This window comes from Sturnira hondurensis, unplaced genomic scaffold, assembly GCF_014824575.4.
Source record: "Sturnira hondurensis isolate 20B ecotype Veracruz unplaced genomic scaffold, ASM1482457v3 Scaffold0002597, whole genome shotgun sequence".
Taxonomy (NCBI): Eukaryota; Metazoa; Chordata; class Mammalia; order Chiroptera; family Phyllostomidae; genus Sturnira; species Sturnira hondurensis.
In genome coordinates, this window is record NW_028075228.1 from 2,647,079 (window position 1) to 2,666,484 (window position 19,406).

Genomic DNA, 19,406 nt, shown 5'->3' on the forward strand with positions numbered 1-19,406 from the left:
TCAAAATTTGAATTAACATACTGTTAGTTTCGTCAGAAGATGTACTTCCCGTTTATGGAATTCTGTGGACTAGAGTAGGCTCCCCTCTTTTCTGCTCCAGATTTCTTTATAGAGGTAGTACTGGATAGCCAGGACTTTGTGGAGACTGGACCCAGGGGAAGTGGCAAGCTTCCTATTTTTTTTTAACTAGATTAGCAAGACCCCACACTTGACCAGAAACGCTGGGGTGGCCTGTGGATTCTTGGCTTCCATTTACACCAGGGGTGTCAAACTCATTTTCATGGGGGGCCACATCAGCCTTGGGGTTGCCTTCAAAGGGCCAAATGTAATTTTAGCACTGTATACATGTAACTACTTAACTAGGGGCGAGGAGCTCAGCGCTGCCACTGGGTGGAAACAAGGTGGAGGGTCGCCTTGTGTTTGCCACCTGTGCTTTAGATTCTGGGCAACTTCTCCAGCACTTCAGGTCATTGAAGTAAGTCTGACCAGAAAGGAGTTGGGTTCACACCCCCTGGCCCTTCTCTCTGGAGACAACTAATAATAACAGTTTCTTGTTATGAGCAATGTAAGGTGAAGCCACTGTCACAGGTGGCTTTACAGATCCTCTAGAACGCACCTGCCCTGGAGCACAGTAAACAAGGTAACCAGGGTATAACAAGGTCCCTGAGAGATGACACGGGATTTATCAGCTAGCATGATTTCCCCTTTCGCTGTAATGAATGAATGTTAGTTGTCAGATAAAAGAGCTGAATTCAGGGTTCTATTTTGCTTACCTAGTTTGTAGGGCTTTAACAGTTAGCGCTGGTTCCTCCTGCCACTTAATCACACCTTATGCATGCAACAGCCCTTGGGGGTCATCTAGAACTTTCCAGGGGGGGTGGGGTTTCCAGGGGAGGAAGGTGTTTCGGGGGAATCCTGGGGGCCAGTCCCAGCGGCTGTCCTCAGGGGAAGTTGAGGTGGGGGGGGTCCTCGGGACCATGGGGGTTGGGCCTTGGGGCTATCCTCGGGACTATCCTCAGACGGCAGACACATCTGAAGGCATTCCAGGTGAGGGGTGGCTTCCGCGAGCCCGGTCCATGCAGCGGGGAGCGCGTCAGCCCCAAACTCTGGAGGTGGCAAATTTGGTCTTCACGTGCCGCAGCAGACAGTGCGCTGTCCTGCTGCCCACCAGCAAGCATGTCTTCCGTTGGGAAGGGACAGCCATCGTGCATTTGTGGGTGACATTCTTTACCTGTGCTTGGTCCGGGAGTGGGACAGGAGGCCCTAAGACCTCAGGTGGGGCGAGGCCAGGGTGGCTAGGAAAGGGCCCCACAGATGGCCCCCCTGGGCAGGCGGGGCTTTCGGGGGCTGGTACTCCGTGGGTCCCTCCTAGGGGGCGGGGCCGATACTGATGGAGGGGTGTGTGGGGGGGTGGTAAATGAGGCTGGGCTGTAAGTGGGCGTGACTAGGCCCTGGGGGGCTGGGTGGGCTAGCTGCTGGGGTGGGGCGGGGCGGCTCACAGCTGCGCGGCGCACGCGCGGCGGCAGCAGCTGTTACTCTGACCGGCATGGCGGTGTGCGCTCGTCTTTGCGGCGTGGGCCCTTCACGGGGATGCCGGCGACGCCAGCAGCGCCGGGGCCCGGCCGAGACGGCGGCAGCGGACAGTGAACCGGACACAGACCCGGAGGAGGAGCGCATTGAGGCTGGCGCGGCCGCGCTGTGCGGTGGGGGGAGCGGTCGGAGCGCGAGCCCCTCGCCGCCCCCGCGCTGCTCCCTGCTGGAGCTGCCTCCGGAGCTGCTGGTGGAGATCTTCGCCTCGCTACCAGGCACGGATCTCCCTAGCCTGGCTCAGGTCTGCACCAAGTTCCGTCACATCCTGCACACCGACACCATCTGGAGACGGCGCTGCCGGGAGGGTGAGTGCGTTGTATTGGGGTAAGGGCCTGGAATGGGGGCTCGGAGGTCGCCCAGGGCTCTCGACGGGGACCTGCCATAGTTCGGGGCCCCATAGGCGGGATTTCGACTGGGCGAGGGGTTCGGCCTGGAGGGGACTCGGGGTCTCGGGTCCCATGGGCCCTGAATGGGGACCTGCCACAGATGGGGGTTGCAAGGGACTACCCGGCTGTGCGGAGCGGGGGTGGAGGTGGGTGGGGGGCAGGGGTCCCGCAGCAGATCCAGGGCACGGGGTGTGGGTGAAATATAGTTCCTGGTGGGCATTGGTGTGCCCAGAGAGGGTGGAGTGGTCTTTCAGCTGCCAGGACTGGACGCAGCGGAGCCAAGGGAAGTGACGCGAGCTGGGGTTGGGGTTGAGGGGTGGTCTCTGTAGGTGTGAGACCCTAGAGGTTTAGGCTGGCCCGGATAGTAAGGTGACGTCCGCTGATGTCCGCCCGCGCCCTCCGCGTCCCCAGCCTTTTGGGGGTGGGTGTATGTGCGGGGGAAGCTGAGGAGAGCCTGAGGGTGAGCTTGAGAAGTAGGGAGCAGAAGGGGCCCAGTGTTTGGAGGGTCTCCTGAGGAAAGGGGTGGGTCTGCGTACAGGTGAGTGGAGCAGGCAGTGCTGGAGGGGTTGCTGTCCCACTCAGGGGTGCTGGTGGCAGTGGTGAGGATAGTGAGTAGTGAGTCTTGTAACAAACCCTAGAAGGAAAGGTTCACTTAATTCAGAGTAGAAGGCTCTCTGCGATTCAACGGTACAAGATCTTCGATATTCAGCAAGCTCTCATATATTGGTAAACGGGATAGGCAGGAAAAAGTCTGAACAACGCAGAACTGCAAAAGGATGAAAGCAAGAATCATCAGGGAACATTTGAAGTCTTGCTTCCTTGGCATATATCATCAAGTTGGCTCAAATAAACTTATTTTTCTTTTAAAGTAAGAATCATCAGAGTCCCTACAATCACAGATAAACTCTTAAAATTTTGGAAAACATCTTTCCATATACAAATATAAAGTCATGTATGTGTTTTTACTTAAATGCAATCATACCATATGTATTTTCTTAGAGACAGTTTAGTATAAAAAAGCTTCATAAAATTATTCCCTTGCATACATAGGCCACAGACCCTTACTGGTAGGTTGTTGGATTTGCAATTTTTTCTTGTCATAAACAGTGCTATCAAGACTGCCTTTGTGCATTTCATGGGAATTTATGAGACTTCCATGTATCCTCTAGGACTTCTGAGATTATTTTCTTAGTGCACATTTCCTGAAGTGGGGTTGTGGGTAGTAGGATGTGCACATTGGTAGTACCTTAGGTACCCATTGCCCAGTTGTTGGAATTCGCACCCCCAGGGAGGCTATATAAGAAGGCTTCTTTTCTCAAATCCTCCCCAACAAGGGGATCAGCTAGTCATCTCTCTTCTGTAAACCTCAATGGCCCACACTCTGGATTTAGAGTCATGGGGCAGGCTGTGTATCCTCCGAGAGATCCTGGATAGGCTGCTTCACCTGCCCGGGTGGTAGTGGGAAGTGCTGTCCTGTATGATTCAATGAGATGAGGCCTTGGAAGCCCTCATTCTCTAAATGGCAGGTGTTTAGTTATCATGGCTTTTCGCCATTTTTATTTCACCTCCTGTGAATTTATTTGTGGGTTGTTTTTTTGTTTTCTCTCTTGTCCTCTTAGGGATTCTATTATCACTTTCTTTTTTATCTTTAAATAAGGACTTTTTTTTCTATTGCTTTTTAGAGAGAGAGAGAGAGAAACATCGATGTGAGAGAGAAACATTGGTTGCCTTCTTGTATGTGCCCTAACTGGGTATCAAACCCACAACCTGGGTATGTGTCCTGACTGAGAATTGAACCCTTGACTTTGTGGTTCATGGAATTACACTCCAACCACACTGGCCAGGGCAGGGAGACTGTTGTCTTACAAATTTGTAAGAATTCTTTGAAAATTAGCAATATTAACCTTTTGTCATATATGTGGCAAGTAAATTTTCTTTGGCATTTTAAAATAGAGGCAAAAAAAAGTACCATTTTCTCTTTATCTGTGAGTTCCAGTTGCTTTGTTTTGTGTTTTGTACACCTGTAAGACCCAGATTCAGCCCTGCCTGGTGTGCTTAGCGGATGGAGTGCTGGTGTGGTTCCCCAGTCAGGGCAGGGCACACACCTGGGTTGCGGTCCAGGGCCCCAGTTGGGGGGTGTGCCAGAGGAGACAGATCCATGTTCTCTCTCGTGCATTGCTGCTGTTTCTCTCCCTTTCTTCTTCCTTTCCTTTTCCTCTCTCTAAAAATAAATAAAATCTTAAAAAATAAAAGACCCAGATTCATTACAGATGTTCCATTGTGCTTTGAGGAGTTTCTCTATCAGTCAAGCAGACCTGTGTTGTGGTCTCTTGGGAACTATAATGTATGTGTGTGTGTCATTCAGCTCTAGGAACAAAGGTAACAGAAGACTTTTGTGTAATTAGAAAACTCAAAGGCATGTCTCAGGGTAAAATTAACTGGAGTTATAATTCCAGGTAAATTCCTAGGATTGTTACTGGAAATATAAGAAGTGCAGATGAAGTTATGGAAGGAAGTGGAGCAGACACGGAAGGACCCTGAGTTCCTCCTTCCTCTCTGCTGCGTTGTTCGGCTCAGCTTTCTTGGGACAACAGACATGGTGGAGGAATCCCACCATCTTGTTCATCCAGGGAGTCTGACATGCTGGGGGAATTTCCACTTTGAGAAATTTAAGAAATGAAATATAAAAATAATAAAACACGCACATTCCTAGCCACCTCCCCCAGAAAAGTCTTGTCATATTTACTTTTGACTCCTCTACCTTTGTTAGGAAGACATCTCAGCTGAGACTCAAGTCCCTTCTGATCACCACTCTCCTTCCCTTTCTGAGACGCAGCCACTGCTGTGGGTTTAGTTTGCCTGTATATACACGTGCCTGTGTACATCCCCAACATTATATTGTTTGGTGGTGGTTTAAATTTTAGCACTATATCATGCTGTATGTATTGTGCATCTTTTCCCCCTGTCAGCCTGTGTTTATTTAAGTTCTATCTATGTTAACACACTTAAGTCTGGTTAAATCTTTTTAAATGCTATGTGCCAGTTCATAATTTGAAGAGGCTACACTTTCGTTCCTTCCCTTTTATAATTTTTTTTATTATACCAAGAGTGCCAGTGAACAATCTCTGATGCATTTCTTGGATGCAGATAAGTTTGGAAATTTCTCTATGTCCAGGAGTGTGGCTGGGCAGTGGGCTTTGAAGTTTGCAGTTTTACTAGATACTATCCAGTCATTTCTGGAGTGATTTTACCCCTTTATATACCTGTCACTGGAGCATGAATAGGCAGGTCACAAAATGTGAAATACGAATGCCCAATATGCATCATTACAGAGTAGCTGCCTTCTGTGGTCCAGGTTATTTCATTTAATCCATTATCTGCCAGCTACTCTCTAATGTGAATGATACGGCTTTAAAAATGTGTGCCAGCACCGGCCAGGTGGCTCGGTTGGTTGGCGCATCCTCCTGTGCACCGAAAGGCTGTGGGTTGAATTCCTGGTCAGAGCACATACCTAGGTTGTGGGGTTGTGGGTTTGTTCCCCCCACGCCCCCTCCCTCTTTCTCTCTCTCTTAAATCAAAAAACATGTTCTCAGGTGAGGATTTAAAAAAAAAATGTGTTCCAATCTGAGGGAGAAGCAACATCTCATTTTAATTTGTATTTGCCTGATGACTAGTGAGGATGCACATTTCAAAAATATAATTACTGGCCATTTGGATTTTTTTTGTTTGCTTATCCTTAATCTTTGCCCTCTTTTTCTGTTGTTATTTTTCATATTGATTTGTGGATTTTATTAATTTAATCTGGATAGATTTTTGCTTAATATATTGTAAAACATTTTCTTGTAGTCTGTAGTCATTTGCTTTTTGACTTCATTTATAGTGACTTTTGTGCACAATGTAAATCAGAATTACAAAATTTTAACTATGTAATAATTGAGTAATAATTAAGTAAAAATTGTCATTCCAAGGTTATGAAGATGGTTGACAGCTAGGTTTCAGTTTCACTCTTTTGTTCTAATAGCTTTAATTTCCAGTTTATCTAGTCAATAATTGGATAATCCCATGTGGCACTCATAGATGGCTCATAGAGATAGTGTAATTGTGTTTGGATTAATATATAAGAATAGTTGTGTATGAGACAAATGTAGTCTTATTTCTCTGAGCCTCAAACCTTCATCTTTCCTGAACTAGACATCTGGTTGTAGTGGGTGTGGTGAGGCCAGAGTGAAGCCCCTGTGGGCACAAAACCAAAGCTCTCCCAGCCGTGGCGAGTAGGAGACCAGATCTCTGGCTGGTTGAGGAGGTGGATGGTCCTACCTCATCAGACTTTTTGGAACAGCCTTGGGGTCTGGCCTTGGGAGGGGTATAATGGTGGCTCCAGTTTTCAGTGTCTTGAAAGGGTGAGTGAGACTAAGTAATGAGTTTGAATGAGTTTCAGTGTTCACATGTTTGCTTTCTACATTTATATAACTGGATTTTCCAGAACAGGAAATAAACCACAAAAAAATGGGAGAGGGGAAAGAGGATACCGTGTACCTGTGTAACCGCTTCAAAGAATTTGGGTTGTGATTGCCTTTCAAGGTACCAACAAGGCACGTATGTTTAATAGCTCTTCCTAAAATGATGGGATGATTTGGGGGCAGTGTGGAGGGAGATACACCAGAAACTTAAAATGAGGTGTAATGTTTGGGGAGAAGCTCACAATTTCCAGTGTTCTAGCAATAATAAGTTAGTGATAGTAAATCAGTTATTTCTATAGAAACTTTTATAGGGCCTTTCTAGCCCCCTGCATGTAGTATTTTCTAGTGGTATTTCTCTGAGCAGGTAAAAGGGTTGCTACTGAAAAGCCAAATCTGTTCTCCTGATTTGGGGCAAGTATATGACCAATAGGCGATATTTTTTCCTCTTACAGGAACCCAAACCAAACCCAGTCGTGCAGGCAGGGCAGAGAGATGGAGGGTAAACACTTTTTGATGCATCATTCCTTTGGCTACAGTCCTCCTGCAGTTACTTGCATGTGGAGCTATAAATAAGTCATCATTTCTCAGAGTACCCAGGGTGGAAGCCAAGTGCGTTATTTTGCCTTTGACCCGGACGGGGCTTTTTCATTTAATACTTTACCATTTAGTTGGTGAATTTTGAAATGCTTGCCAATTTTAACACTGTTCATTTATGTAATATTTTACGAAGTTTACCTAAGGCTAATGAGTTTACAAAATCCAGGCCATAGTTCTGAATCAGAATATTTAAGTAATAACAGAAGATAAATTAAAAACAAAGGAAATACTTATACACATATTTTTCTGTTCCACACTAAGCTCTAAATATTGAGTCACAAAAGTTTTATAGTTTTCAGTTCAGTTCTTGCTGCCAGCACCAGGTTTTTAATTAATATATAGTTTTTCCATTTCTTTCTTTGATGGTAAGTGGTTTTTTATGGTGAGTATCTTTAGTGACACCTAGAATAATATTTTGTATAATAGTTTGATCAGTAAGTCTAAAGTGGATTTACTTTCCACCATACTCAGAAATATCTTTTTCCCATAATGTGTGGTCTTTATGACAGAAAGGCAAATTAAAATCAATATTTAATTGTTTTGTGCATGCAGAAGAAAATGCTATTTCCATTCTGTTTGATGTGTTGATGCAAAATTTGAGTAATGTGGCTTTTGTTAAATATGGCTGAAATTGGAAGAGCCATCACGGGAAGAGGGGAAATGATCAAGTTGTCGGCCACTACCATTTTTTGGTTTTAAGGTTGGCTTGAGAAATATTTTTTGATTCCTGCCGTGTGGGTGCTTCTAGAGCCTACCAGTTTTGGTGTTAGGGAGGGCAGGTTGGCAGTTGGGTAAACAAACTGTCCAGGTCATAGAAACGTGTCTCAGCCTTGAGAAGAGGAAACTAGTCCACCTCCTGGACATACACCAGGATCTAAAACTCTAGGGAACACCTTTATTCTTTTCTTCTGCTTTGCTAACTGAAAGGACAGCAGTCCTCTGTTATATTTGCAAGTTGAATCTCATGTGCTGCTTCATGGAGAAGCCTATGAAGTAAAGTAAAAAAGGATAAAGAAAAATGGTGTCCCTTAAAACTTCCTGTTATTTAACTTTAAAAAAGAGAGCTGGAAAGTGAATCTGGTACCCAGAAAGCATTGCGTAAAGATTTTCCCTTGGCCCTGTTTAATTGGTCAGACACTGGTGACTTGCCAAAGAGAATTGATTGGTTGTTAGAGGTCCAGGCACTGCCATTTTTTACTGTTGTTTATAAAGTGGTTACGTAATGCATTTGAGGATCTGAGTTTGTCTCTCTGGCTGTAGAGGGCATGCAAATAAATACAAGGGTGTCTTTGGGCCTTTGGAGAGGAACAAGTGTCCTCCCCCAAATCAGGCCCTTTCGGGAGATGGCTTGGGTTCCAAACTCATGAGTCAGCATCCTTTGCAGCGATGCCATCACTGTCCACCCAGTGGCAATGGAGAGTAAACCTGGAATCGCCAGGCCTGCTTGTCTGGTATTAGAGGAATAGGGATGTGTCTGGAATATTAGAAAAAGGCCAGTGTGAGATGATTGCAGTCAGACTCGTGGGCACATCTGGTCTCAAAACGGGTACCAAGAGAGAGCAGGTGTGCGTGCACTCAGGAAGAATGGGTGTCTGGGATGACAGATGGGCCTTAGCCTGACTAGGTCTCCTGTGGCTAGGGGTTGCCTGTCATGGGAGCCGGGTGAGGATCAGAGTCATCTAGCTGGAAGAGTGAAGTTTCTCAAGGTTCCTATTGGCACTGAGACTGTTTATCTTTGCAAGGGTGGAGCTTGTTGGGAATGAAATCACATTGATAACGTACGTGGTTTCAGCTATCCTCGGGAACTGTTTGTTCAGCATCCTTTACACAGTACGGGCATCATGGGACAGGAAATGCGTGGTGAGGGCTTGGCAGCCCCAGCAGTTTGGGGCAGCTTCGGTGTTGACTTGACTCAGGCGAAACCACTTGGCAAAACATCTTCCAAGTAGCGTTTTGAAAAATTCTGATTGGAATATTCAAAGTGGCAACTTAATTGTTTGTTGTGGTAACATAGACCTAAAATAAAATTTACTGTTTTAATCATTTTTAAGCATACAGTTGAGTGGCATTAAGTACATTCACGTTTTGGGGCAGCCCTCACCCTCCATCTGTCTACATAGCTCTTTCCATCTTCCCAAACTGAAACTCTGTTCCCATGAAAATTAACTCCCCATTTTCCTTCCCTAGTCCCTGGCAACCACCATTCTCCTTTCGGTCTCCATGAATTTGACTCCTCTAGGGACCTAAATGTAAATGGAATCATGCAGCATTTGTCTTTTTGTGATTGGCGTATCTCACTCAGCATAATGTTCTCAAGGTTCATACACATTGTGGCATGTGTTGAAATTTCCTTCCCATTTAAAGACTGCATAATATTCTGATTTATGAATGGATCACATTTTGTTCATCCATTCATCTGTCAGTGGGCACTTGGGTTGCTTCCACCTGTTGGCTGTTGTGAGAAATGCTGCTGCGAACGTGGCTGTACAGGTATCTCTCTGAGTCCCTGCTTTCCACTCTGTCGGAAGTAGAATAATAGCTGGGTCATGTGGTAGTTCTGTGTTTTGTTGTTTGAGAAGACACATCAGAATAAGAGCATTTAATTTTATAAATTTCCTCAAGTCCAGCTCACCCATTTTTCTCTGCCTCCCCAACTTTCTGATACTTCGTTTCCACCTTTTTATGTGGACACTTTCAAAAAGGAATTTCGTCAGTTGCGTACTAGATTAACAAGGAAACGTTTGGAATTGACAGCCTGCAACAGGAAATCCCATACTTAAACAGCAGCAATATGCAGCATGGTTTGGTGTGCTTTTAATCATTTCAGATAGGTGTCTACCGAAGGACGGAGTTAACACTCGCTAGTTTTTCTGGAAGGAGGATATGTGGTACTGGCAAGTAAATTGGCCTTAAAGCTATTTTCAGGGCATTTTCCCTTGATGACTTATGGGAAGGTTTGTAAAACAACCAGATGATGTAGAATTGTTCTTAGCCACTCTTTAAAAAAAAAAAAATTCCATCAAGTGGAAAATACCGAGCATTTCTTACAGGAACATTGGGTCAGAGTGACATTATTTCATTCTGGTGGATTTATTGTGCTCTTTTGGGAACATTAAGGAACGTCTACTAAGGATTGCTATATTCACTAGCACTACATAATAACTTTGCTCTTCTGATTGTTAATGGCGTGTTTTGTGGATACGTTATCTGATCGTGCAAGTTCATCTCCTGTATAATATTAGCAATACTATTTGTTGACAAAGTATACAGAGATTCATGATTTGGTCATCCTGGCTAAAAACCTTAGAGTCAGTCTGCCGCCTAAGTGATTGGTGAGGGGTACTGGTATTTTCTGTCAGGTTAGAGTATCTGTTGGACTCATGTAGAAATCATAAAGCAGCCCTGGTTGGTATGGCTCAGTTGGTTGGAGCATCATCCTGTACACCAAAAGGTCATGGGTTCGACTCCCGGTTAGGGCACACACCCAGGTTGGGAATTCGATCCCCTGTCGGGGTGTATACAAGAAGGCAGCCAATCCGTATCTCTCTCCCCCCTCCCTCCCTCCCTTCCTCCCTCTCTCTAAAAAGCAGTGAAAAAAATGCCCTTGGGTGAAGAATAAAAAAAAGAGAGAGAGAGAGATCATAAACCAAGTCACCAGTCTTCTGCAATCTGAGCGCAGAGGAATGCCCACGAGACAGTCCCAATGCCTCACAAAAGGCCTGGATTTGATTTCAGGCACCATCAGCAACAAGAGCACAATGTATTTCCAGCTCTTGCCCTGTATGTAACTGTTGGTCTGCACTAACACATTTAAAAAGTGTGCAATTCAAAGGAAGACACCCTCCCACATCCCCTGCCCCACAATCAAGCTACTTTGCTTTGTCAGCAAGGCAGGAAGAGGATGACCCTTGGCTGCTTCATGCATTGGTAGCCCTCTGGAACTGAGGAAAGGAACTGGCCTTTCTTTTTTTAATATAATTTTTATTTAATTCTTGTTCAAGTACAGGTTTCTGTCTTATATTCCCAACCCTGCCCGCCCCCCGCCCCATGCTCCCCGCCTCCCTCCCCTTTCCACCCCCCACCCTTAGTTATTGTCCATGTGTCCTTTATACTTGTTCATGTGAGTCCATTCCCTTTTCCCCTATGATTCTCTCCCCTCTCCCCTCTGGGCCCTGACAGCCTGTTCCATATTTGAGTGTCATTGGTCGTATTTTGCTTGCTTGTTTGGTTTGTTTAGAATCCTGTTAACGGTGAGATCATATGATATTTGTCTTTCACCGCCTGGCTTATTTCGCTCAGCATAATGCTTTCCAGTTCCATCCATGATGTTGCAAAGGGTAGTAGTTCCTTCTTCCTTTCTGCGGCATAGAATTCCATTGTGTAAATGTACCATAGTTTTGTGATCCATTCTCCAAGGAGGACATACAGAGGATACATAGACACATGAAAAGATGCTCGATATCGCTAGCTATCAGAGAGATGCAAATTAACACCACAATGAAATACCACTTAACACCAGTCAGAATGGCTATCATAAACAAAGAAACAAACGACAAGTGCTGGAGAGGTTGTGGGAAAAAGGGGACCCTAGTTCACTGTTGGTGGGATTGCAGACTGGTACAACCACTATGGAAAAACAGTATGGAATTTTCTAAGAAAACTAAAAATGGACGTGCCTTTTGACCCAGCAATTCCACTCTTAGGAGTATATCCTAAGAATCCTGAAACACCAATCCAAAAGAACCTATGCACCCCAATGTTCATAGCAGCACAATTCACGATAGCCAAGAGTTGGAAGCAACCTAGATGCCCATCGGTCAATGACTGGATCACAAAACTATGGAACTGGCCTTTCAAAGCCACAGAGAAAACAGACTGAAGCACAGATATTGCTATGTGGGTGACAGTTTTGAAGTGCATCGTTTGTACAAGAGAAGGACAAAGTGTGTTTACGGAGAGCTGGACAAAGTAGTGAGGACAACTGGTGGTGTACTAGAGGTGCCCCTTGGCATCACAGAGCCACAGGCAAGTGTGAAGGTAGTTAATATAGAGCAGAGATCTTCTCAGTGAGAGTGGGGTAGACTAATTGTTCCTGTTGTTCCACCGACCAACGGTGATCTGCAAGCATTTTGATGAACTGTGCTTTCTCAGGTTGCTGGTAACTCATGTGACATTGTTACATGCCTGCATTATTTTATCCCTGCCCTAGACTCTCAGACAGTGTATTTCATGATTTGTGTTACTTTACAAATGCTTATAATCTCTCTAATTCTCTAGAGTAGAGTCCACATTCCTCTTGGCATGAGGATAAAGCGGGTGTCTTTTGCCTGGAAATGAGCAAGGCCATGGTTTTAGGTCTTTAAACTTTATGTGTGTTCATCAGTAGTGGAGTAGGGGAAGCAGGGCCCCCAGGCAGGCCTTATCAGATTGGTGTGCAGAGAGAGGAGTAACCCCCTCGCTGCAGATAGCTTCTCCAGCCTGCGTGCATCTTGGCTCTACTTTATGTACTGTCAAAATCCTAATAGTGATGGGAGCATTTGAGGTAATATCATCCATTTTATTGAAAAGACCGTTATGCTTGTACATACAAGTATAATGGTTGCCTCAAGGAAAATAATGTATGGTTGAGTTAAAAAAAAAGAAAGAAAAAAAGACCAGATTTTAGGGAGATTCAGGCATGATTGAAAGCGGTGAGGTGAGGGACAGTGCTGTATGGTTACTGGCCAAATGACTGCTGAGTCACCAGTGTTCTCAGGCCTCAGTCCCCCCTACTATAATGCAGGCACAGTACTGGACTTAGAGGTAATTGTCAGGATTTTGTAACTAGGCTGTTCTGTGAAGCCCCAGTTGAATGCCTGCACCTGGGATGAGCACGGTGAGAGTCCTGGTGGTTATTACTGTGTGATCCCAGGGCCCCCTGTTATCGTCATTAAACGCTTGCTGAGCACACACCTATACCAGGGCTGCGTTCACTGCTCTGAGATGTTCCCACATCCAGGCTTTGATTCTGGGTCTGCCATCACAAGCCCATGCTTCTTTCTTCAGAACAGTCACCTCTCTTCCCCTATTTTTTTATTTGTTAAATAATTTTATTATTTGTTAAATAATAAATATATATATATATATATTTATTTATTTATTTATTTATTGTTAAAATGAGATGACTGTAGTACCTCTCTCATGGGCTGCTGGTGGAATAGACTGCATTGGTGTCTGGCAGGAGCTTGGCATGGTGCCCAGCATGCACAAAGGTTGGTATCAGGCAGGCATCGTCATTATTAGCTTTTGGCCAACAGGCAGTTCTGTATTAGTGTGGATTAGTTCAACTACAGTTCTTTCCTTCCAGTGCCTTGCTGAGACCTGAACAGAAGGACCCGAGGTTTTGGTTGAGAAGTTCCGGCATGGTAGAGTGGGGGGAGGGTGATTTTGAAAGGTGGGGCATGGTGGGGTGAGATAAGGGGGAGGGAGGAAGATGTAGGGTGTTGGAAACTACCCTTCTTGGTTTCAGAAGCTCTAATCCCCCTGGCTAAAGCTGAGTAAAGGACCTTGGACCATAAGCCACTTAGGAGACAAAGCTTATCTTCCTTGCAGGCGCACTGCCTCTGTGTCTATCCGCTGCCCTCCCCCCCAATCCACCTCACCCTGCTTAGCCTTGGGCAGATGACTGGTTAGCCAATGACAGGTAAGATTCCTCAAAAGAGGGATGACCTAAGACAGGCATGGTTGAGAAGGGGCCCTCAGGGAAGGACTTGGGGGCTATAGAAAAAGGGGGTGATGGACCCTTGCCCCTTGCCCCTTGGCTTTGACGTAGCCTGAGTTCTCATTCTGTCTGCAAGAAGTCCCCTAATCTCTTGGCTGCCTTACTTCCCCTGCTTGATTTAAGCCTGAAACAATGCCTGAGGTGGGTGTGGCCCTGTTCTGGAAAGGGCAGGATCCCTGGGTCCATTAGGCCTAAGAAAGAATATCTAAAATTCTAAGAAACCTACTTTGCTAATACTCTCAATTTAAATGATAAGGGTTTAAGCTTGAAGTGAGTTTGTTCCCCAAAGTTTTATGGCCCTTTAACTATTGACCCTGACTCAGAATAAGCCCTCAGAGTTCTTTGAATGTTCTCTATTGTGTAATCATTTCCGCCTGACAATGACTGATGAACTACGTTCACTCCCTGTATTCTTATACAAATAAACCCAATAAAAGCCTATTGAGGAACAGGTTACTGGTCTTTCTCCTTTGAGAGATGGCCACCTTTCCTCCCCAGGCAGATCTTGTCTTGATACACTTCTTTTCATCCGAGGGGATGGGGACTCTGCGGGCCCCCTCCACAGTAGAGGAATGTGTGCTGTCAGCCAGTGAGGGGGGAAGACTGGGAGGTAGGGGGGTGTCAAGGATCTCTCCTTACCAGTTTTAATTCTAAGGTAGCTGGTGCAAAAGGGCAGAGAGGGTCCAGTCTTCCTTGCAGCATCTTGCCTAGGTCGTTCGTCATAGGAACTGCTTTTGTTTAATAGAATTAGTAGTGTGGTGAGCCAAACTGAGGGTTCAACAGGTTTTTGTGGAACCCTGACACCAATGACAATCGCATTTTCATGGGGACAAGCATCGTTCCAGACCATTGAATTTCTGCCAAACCATATTCATAAGCTGGGGATTGTCTGATTTTGGGATTGTCTGATCAGATTAACCAAGGATTAGGCATGCGCCCTCCCTCCCTCCCTCCCTCCCTCCCTGTTTCCCTCCCCCAGTCTTTCCTCCCTCTCCCTCCCTTTTTTCCTCTCCCATCTATCAGTGTGTCTATTTCTGTTGCTTTGTGATTCCTTTACTGTAATGTCTAGCAAATGTCTCTTGTTACAGAGTACGGAGTTTGTGAAAACTTGCGGAAGCTGGAGATCACGGGTGTATCTTGTCGAGACGTCTATGCGAAGCGTAAGTTAACCTAATATCATCCATCATTAACTTCGTTCCAAGAGCAGACAGTGTGAGTATCAACGATGGATCATAAATTCATTTGACCCAAACCCAGTCTCCTTCTCAGACACCTTAATTTTAATGGCATAATTGAACTTTAAAGACAGCACAGGGTGGGGGGCTCTCCTCTCTCCTGTTCTGGCCAAGGCAGTACCCTTACTTTCAGCCCATCACAGGTGTCGGGACCCTTAGATCTGAGAAACGTGTCTGCCCTGGGAACAGACTCTGGGGTGCTTCCAGGGGTCCCTTCCTGGGGATTTTGGGCCCACAACCTGGTCGGACGAGCAGCTGGCTGATAGGGAGTGGGACACGAAGCCATGAACCTCCTGGCTGCCTGTGGGGACCCTCCTCCCTCCAGCTGGGCACTGGACTCCAGCTCTGTTTTCAGTCTTCTCTTCAGTTTCCCCTAGACGCGGTGACCCTCCTCCACCTCCTCCGCCTCCATTTCTGAACCTTGCTGTGTTACTGTGCAGCATGTCAGCAGCACTCGCTGGGCGCTCCAAGTCTCCCTGGCCCGCCTACCTTCCCAGCTGGCCTTTCTCAGTGCCCCTGTGCAGGAGGCCGTGAAGGCTCCGGTTAGCACCAAGGTCCCCCAGGAGCAGTGGAGTCACAGGGAGCAGCCTGCTCATTCACCACCCCAGTGGGGTGTGGCAGGGATTGTTAGCACCCAGGACTGGGGATCAAGAACAGAGTGAGAAAGACATGGTGACCCTGTTTTCTTTGGCCTAAAGTTGCCCTGTTGACCTCTCTGAGAAGGACCTTACATGCTCATCTTAAACCCATCTGAGAAGACTGGTTTGCCCATTCTGCAGCACTTTTCTACCCAGGTCTGCATTGAAAGCAGAGCAGGGGATGTCTTCCTACCAAGTGCCTCACCCAGGAACTGAGGGCCACGCTTCTCTATGGAAACCTCTGTGTTGGGGCTGGGGGTGGGGGGGCAGGTGAGAAGCAGGCAGGCAGGGGAGTGGGGCTTCGCTGTGGGCCAGGCCGCGGCCTGTGGGCTGAAGTGCTGCGAGCTTTATTCCAGGTCCGGGGGCTAATGGGTGTCACCGTCTGCATTCTGTCTTTCCGTGAGGGGTCTCTTCCTGTCAGAGTCCCCTTCTGAGGGGCCCCTCCTCCCGTGTCTGCACCACCAGCGCAGGCAGAGGGCAGCATTTCTGCAGAGTGGCTGATCCGTGGGGAGACCCCGGGTGGTGTTCAGTCCCTGAATCTGGGCCACGCTCATCTTCTCCTCGTTTCCTCGTCCCATCAGAGACTCCCCGCGAGGACCCCACGGCCATTTGCTGTGCTGGATTGGCTAGTGTTTCTGGGTTAGAGTTTGTTCACCTTTGGGGCATTTCCTGTCAAAAGTCTCCAAGATCTTCACAGGCCTTCTTCTTCCATCACGATTCTTGGTGGCTCAGCTGTGCCCTGCAAGCTGTTGCCCCTCCCTCCTGCCTCAGGGAGCCTTGGAGGGGACCCAGGGTTGTAGGGACCCCTCTGCCCTGCCTAATTTCTGCCCCAGTTCTGCCAACTCCCAGCAGCCCTGGCCCCTCCTGTGGGCCTCAGGCTTCCCCTTGCCCTCAGGCACAAGCCTCACACAGGCTTCTGCCTCCTGCACTGCTGTCCCAGCCCTGGGCTCCACTGCAAGGCTGCTCTGCTAGGGACCCCCCGCCGCTCCTGCCGCTGCAAGTCCAGACTTTCGTTTCTTCTCCTGCTTCTGCTTCCCATCTCACTGACCCAGGAAGACATGCGTCTCTCCAGGGAAGTGAGTCGGGGGACCCGAGTGGTGGCATTTCCCGGAAATGCACCCTCCCTACCCTCTTGGCTCACTGGTGAGAACGGTGCCTCTGTGGTTCTGCCAAGCCCAGAGTTTCAAGGCAGGTAGTTGGGTGCTCCCCCGGTCCTCCCCACCCCTTTATCCTGTGGGAGCCCGCATGGTCTGGGCCGTACCCTCCGTTCCTCCATCGTTTGCCCAGAGCTCAGTGTCTTCACGCTCATCGGAATGAAGCAGCCTTGCTCTTGGCGTTGGGGTCGGAGTCAGAACCAGACTCTCGCTGTGACGGACGGTCTCTGTGCACATGCGCTGGAGAAAGGCTTCATGGCCCTTGGGGGTGGCCAACTGGCTTTGACAACTATCTAGTGGGACGAGTGCTTATCTTTGATAACTGCTTTTTGAGTGTTCTGAGGCTGTTTGATAACATTCTCCTAATGCAGCATGAAGACTGTTCTCTCTTTAAGAGTTGCGAGCACTCGAAATAGCGTCGTGGAGGGAGGCAGGTGCTCACACGTCCTGGGCGTGACAGGCCGTGACACCCAGAGGACAGCACGTGTGGTAAATGAGGCCCCCACAGCTCTGGGTGAGGGTGCTGTCCGGGCCCTCTGGCAGCTGTCCTATAGAGGGGACATCTGGGCGCAGGTGGGCAGGCACGTGGTGTTTGTACACGCAGACCCAGGGAGAAGCCCCGAGATGGGAAAATTTACCTCTGTAAGGCAGGGGTGGAAAGAAACTGAAGAGAGAGGCTGTCCACTGCAGTCTGGTAATTAACGGGGTTTATTGGGGGAAACTGAGGTACCTGGCATGTCTGGGGCAGCTGCAGGATGAAGTGGATCCCCTCACCATAGGACAGGCACCAAAGAATTACACAGGGAAGAGGGGTGCTAGCCAGAGGAACTAGTATGTGAAGGCTGCCAGGTGGGGGAAACGATGTGCTTGGCCTGGGGCGGCGGGGAGAACCACCTGTTCCAGGACCAGTGCACAGCAGGAGGCTGATTTATGTCTGAACAAACATTTTTGATAAGCCAGTTTGTAAAAGGGTTTGCAGAAACAGCCTGTGTTTTGGCTCAGGTCCAACTTGCAGGACAGACACAGTCGTATCAAGGGAACAGTCTCTTCTCCATAGGTGTGTAAGGACTGCCAAGGAGAAGGGGCTGGTGTGGCCAGTGGGAAGTCAGGAGGTGGGCAGCAGACTGGGGATGTGGGCTGCGGGGGGTGAGCACACACGTAATGGGGGCAGGTGGGCAGACCGAGGGGGGTATCTAGAGATTTCTTTTGACTGGTTATTAGTCACCCTGTGAAAATGGTTGGGAAATTCAGAGAATAATTCATACTATCTTTATTTAGTACCCTAAAGAGTTTCATTTATCACCAGCTAAAGCAGTTTTCACTGTTCAGGAGCATGTTTTTCTAAGTTTGCTTTGAGGGCCTTATCCATGAGAAAACTACTTAGCTTCTTGGCTAGAGAGTACAAGAAAGTCAACCTAAGCTGGCATAGGTGAGAGTGAGCCAGCCTTGTTTCAGAAGGGACGGGTCTGAGTTGAGAGCTGACAGATGCTGTCCATAGTCTGAAGCAAAAGAAAACAAACACAAGCGAAGGAAAACATTAGGCGCACACTATACAAGCTGGGTATCCTAGCTGGGGCACCAGGGCTCCCAGAAGAGCCACTCCGAACATCCCCTGCCGCCCCCTCTGCTCTCCTGCCTCAGTGAGCTCCGGTGATCCCTGACAGCTGTGGGATGGGTACCATGGAGAGGGCCCCAGGGCTGCCTGCCGCCCTGAGTTCCTGGTGTGAATCTGTCGATTCAAAGGGAGATACAGCACATTTCCTCTCTAGCCAGGCCTCTCATTTTGGCCAGTGTTTGCCTCTGAAGGGGGTTGCGTGTGATGGTGGAGAGGGAAAGAGTGTTGAGTCACATGAAAACTGTTCATACCGTTGTGAAAGCGGAGCCATCCTTAGCCCTTTCCCTGCTGTGTCTGTTCAGGCATAAACCCTCGTGTGAAGTCGGGACCTTTCATGAAAATTCCTCCCGATTACGAGCACGTGGAGTACAGAGATGTGTGCACCTGCCGCATGTCCCCCCAGCTGCTTTGGCTTTGGCGGGGGAGCACGGGGACAAGTTCGGTGGAGAGGGACCTCTGACTCGCAGCACGCGGATGCTTTGGTCCTAAGAGCAAGCTGACCTTGGCTTTTGCTGTCTTTTCAGCTTTCCTCAGCATCCTCTGTGGCTCGGCCATGGCCAGGATCACACCTGAGCAGTGGCCTGGGCCAGGTTTCCGCAGTATCTCTTGTGTTTTGGGTTAGTGCCAGTGCGATCACTCTATTGACACACATTTCAGCACTTAACCATTTATTGAGGCTGAGAGGAGAGAATAGAGTTGAGGCCATCAAACCTTTGTATTCCAGAATGAAATGTAAGTGGTTTACTTCTAGGCTTCAGTAGCCAGTCATGTTTGGACAGCTTATGTGAATTTGAAAAAAATGACATACACCTGTACCTGTATACACATGAGACAAAACTATGTTGGAACAGTTGATTATTTAGAACTTGATTCCTCTTGATTGGCATTACTTGGGCTCTGGAAATTTTCCTAAGCCATATTCCGTTGTGGTTAAGGGTATCCCCACTTCTTACTAGGTTGAGCTGAGATGG

The 19,406-nt window shown here is 47.5% G+C and overlaps 1 protein-coding gene across 3 annotated transcripts in view; it reads left to right on the forward strand.

The window, feature by feature from the left end:
* The first annotated feature begins 1,511 nt into the window (after positions 1 to 1,511).
* FBXO31 (F-box protein 31) overlaps positions 1,512 to 19,406 on the forward strand; it is a 34,612-nt gene continuing 16,717 nt past the window's right edge. Inside the window, exons 1-3 of one of the 3 annotated variants that reach the window (XM_037040226.1) lie at positions 1,512 to 1,895; positions 14,882 to 14,953; positions 18,738 to 18,824. In XM_037040226.1, coding sequence (XP_036896121.1) covers positions 1,547 to 1,895; positions 14,882 to 14,953; positions 18,738 to 18,824 — 508 coding nt within the window. In that variant the 5' untranslated portion in view covers positions 1,512 to 1,546. Of the gene's footprint in view, positions 1,896 to 14,881; positions 15,006 to 18,737; positions 18,825 to 19,406 lie in introns of those variants that run through there. The other 2 variants (XM_037040227.1, XM_037040229.1) reach the window with 2 other exon arrangements.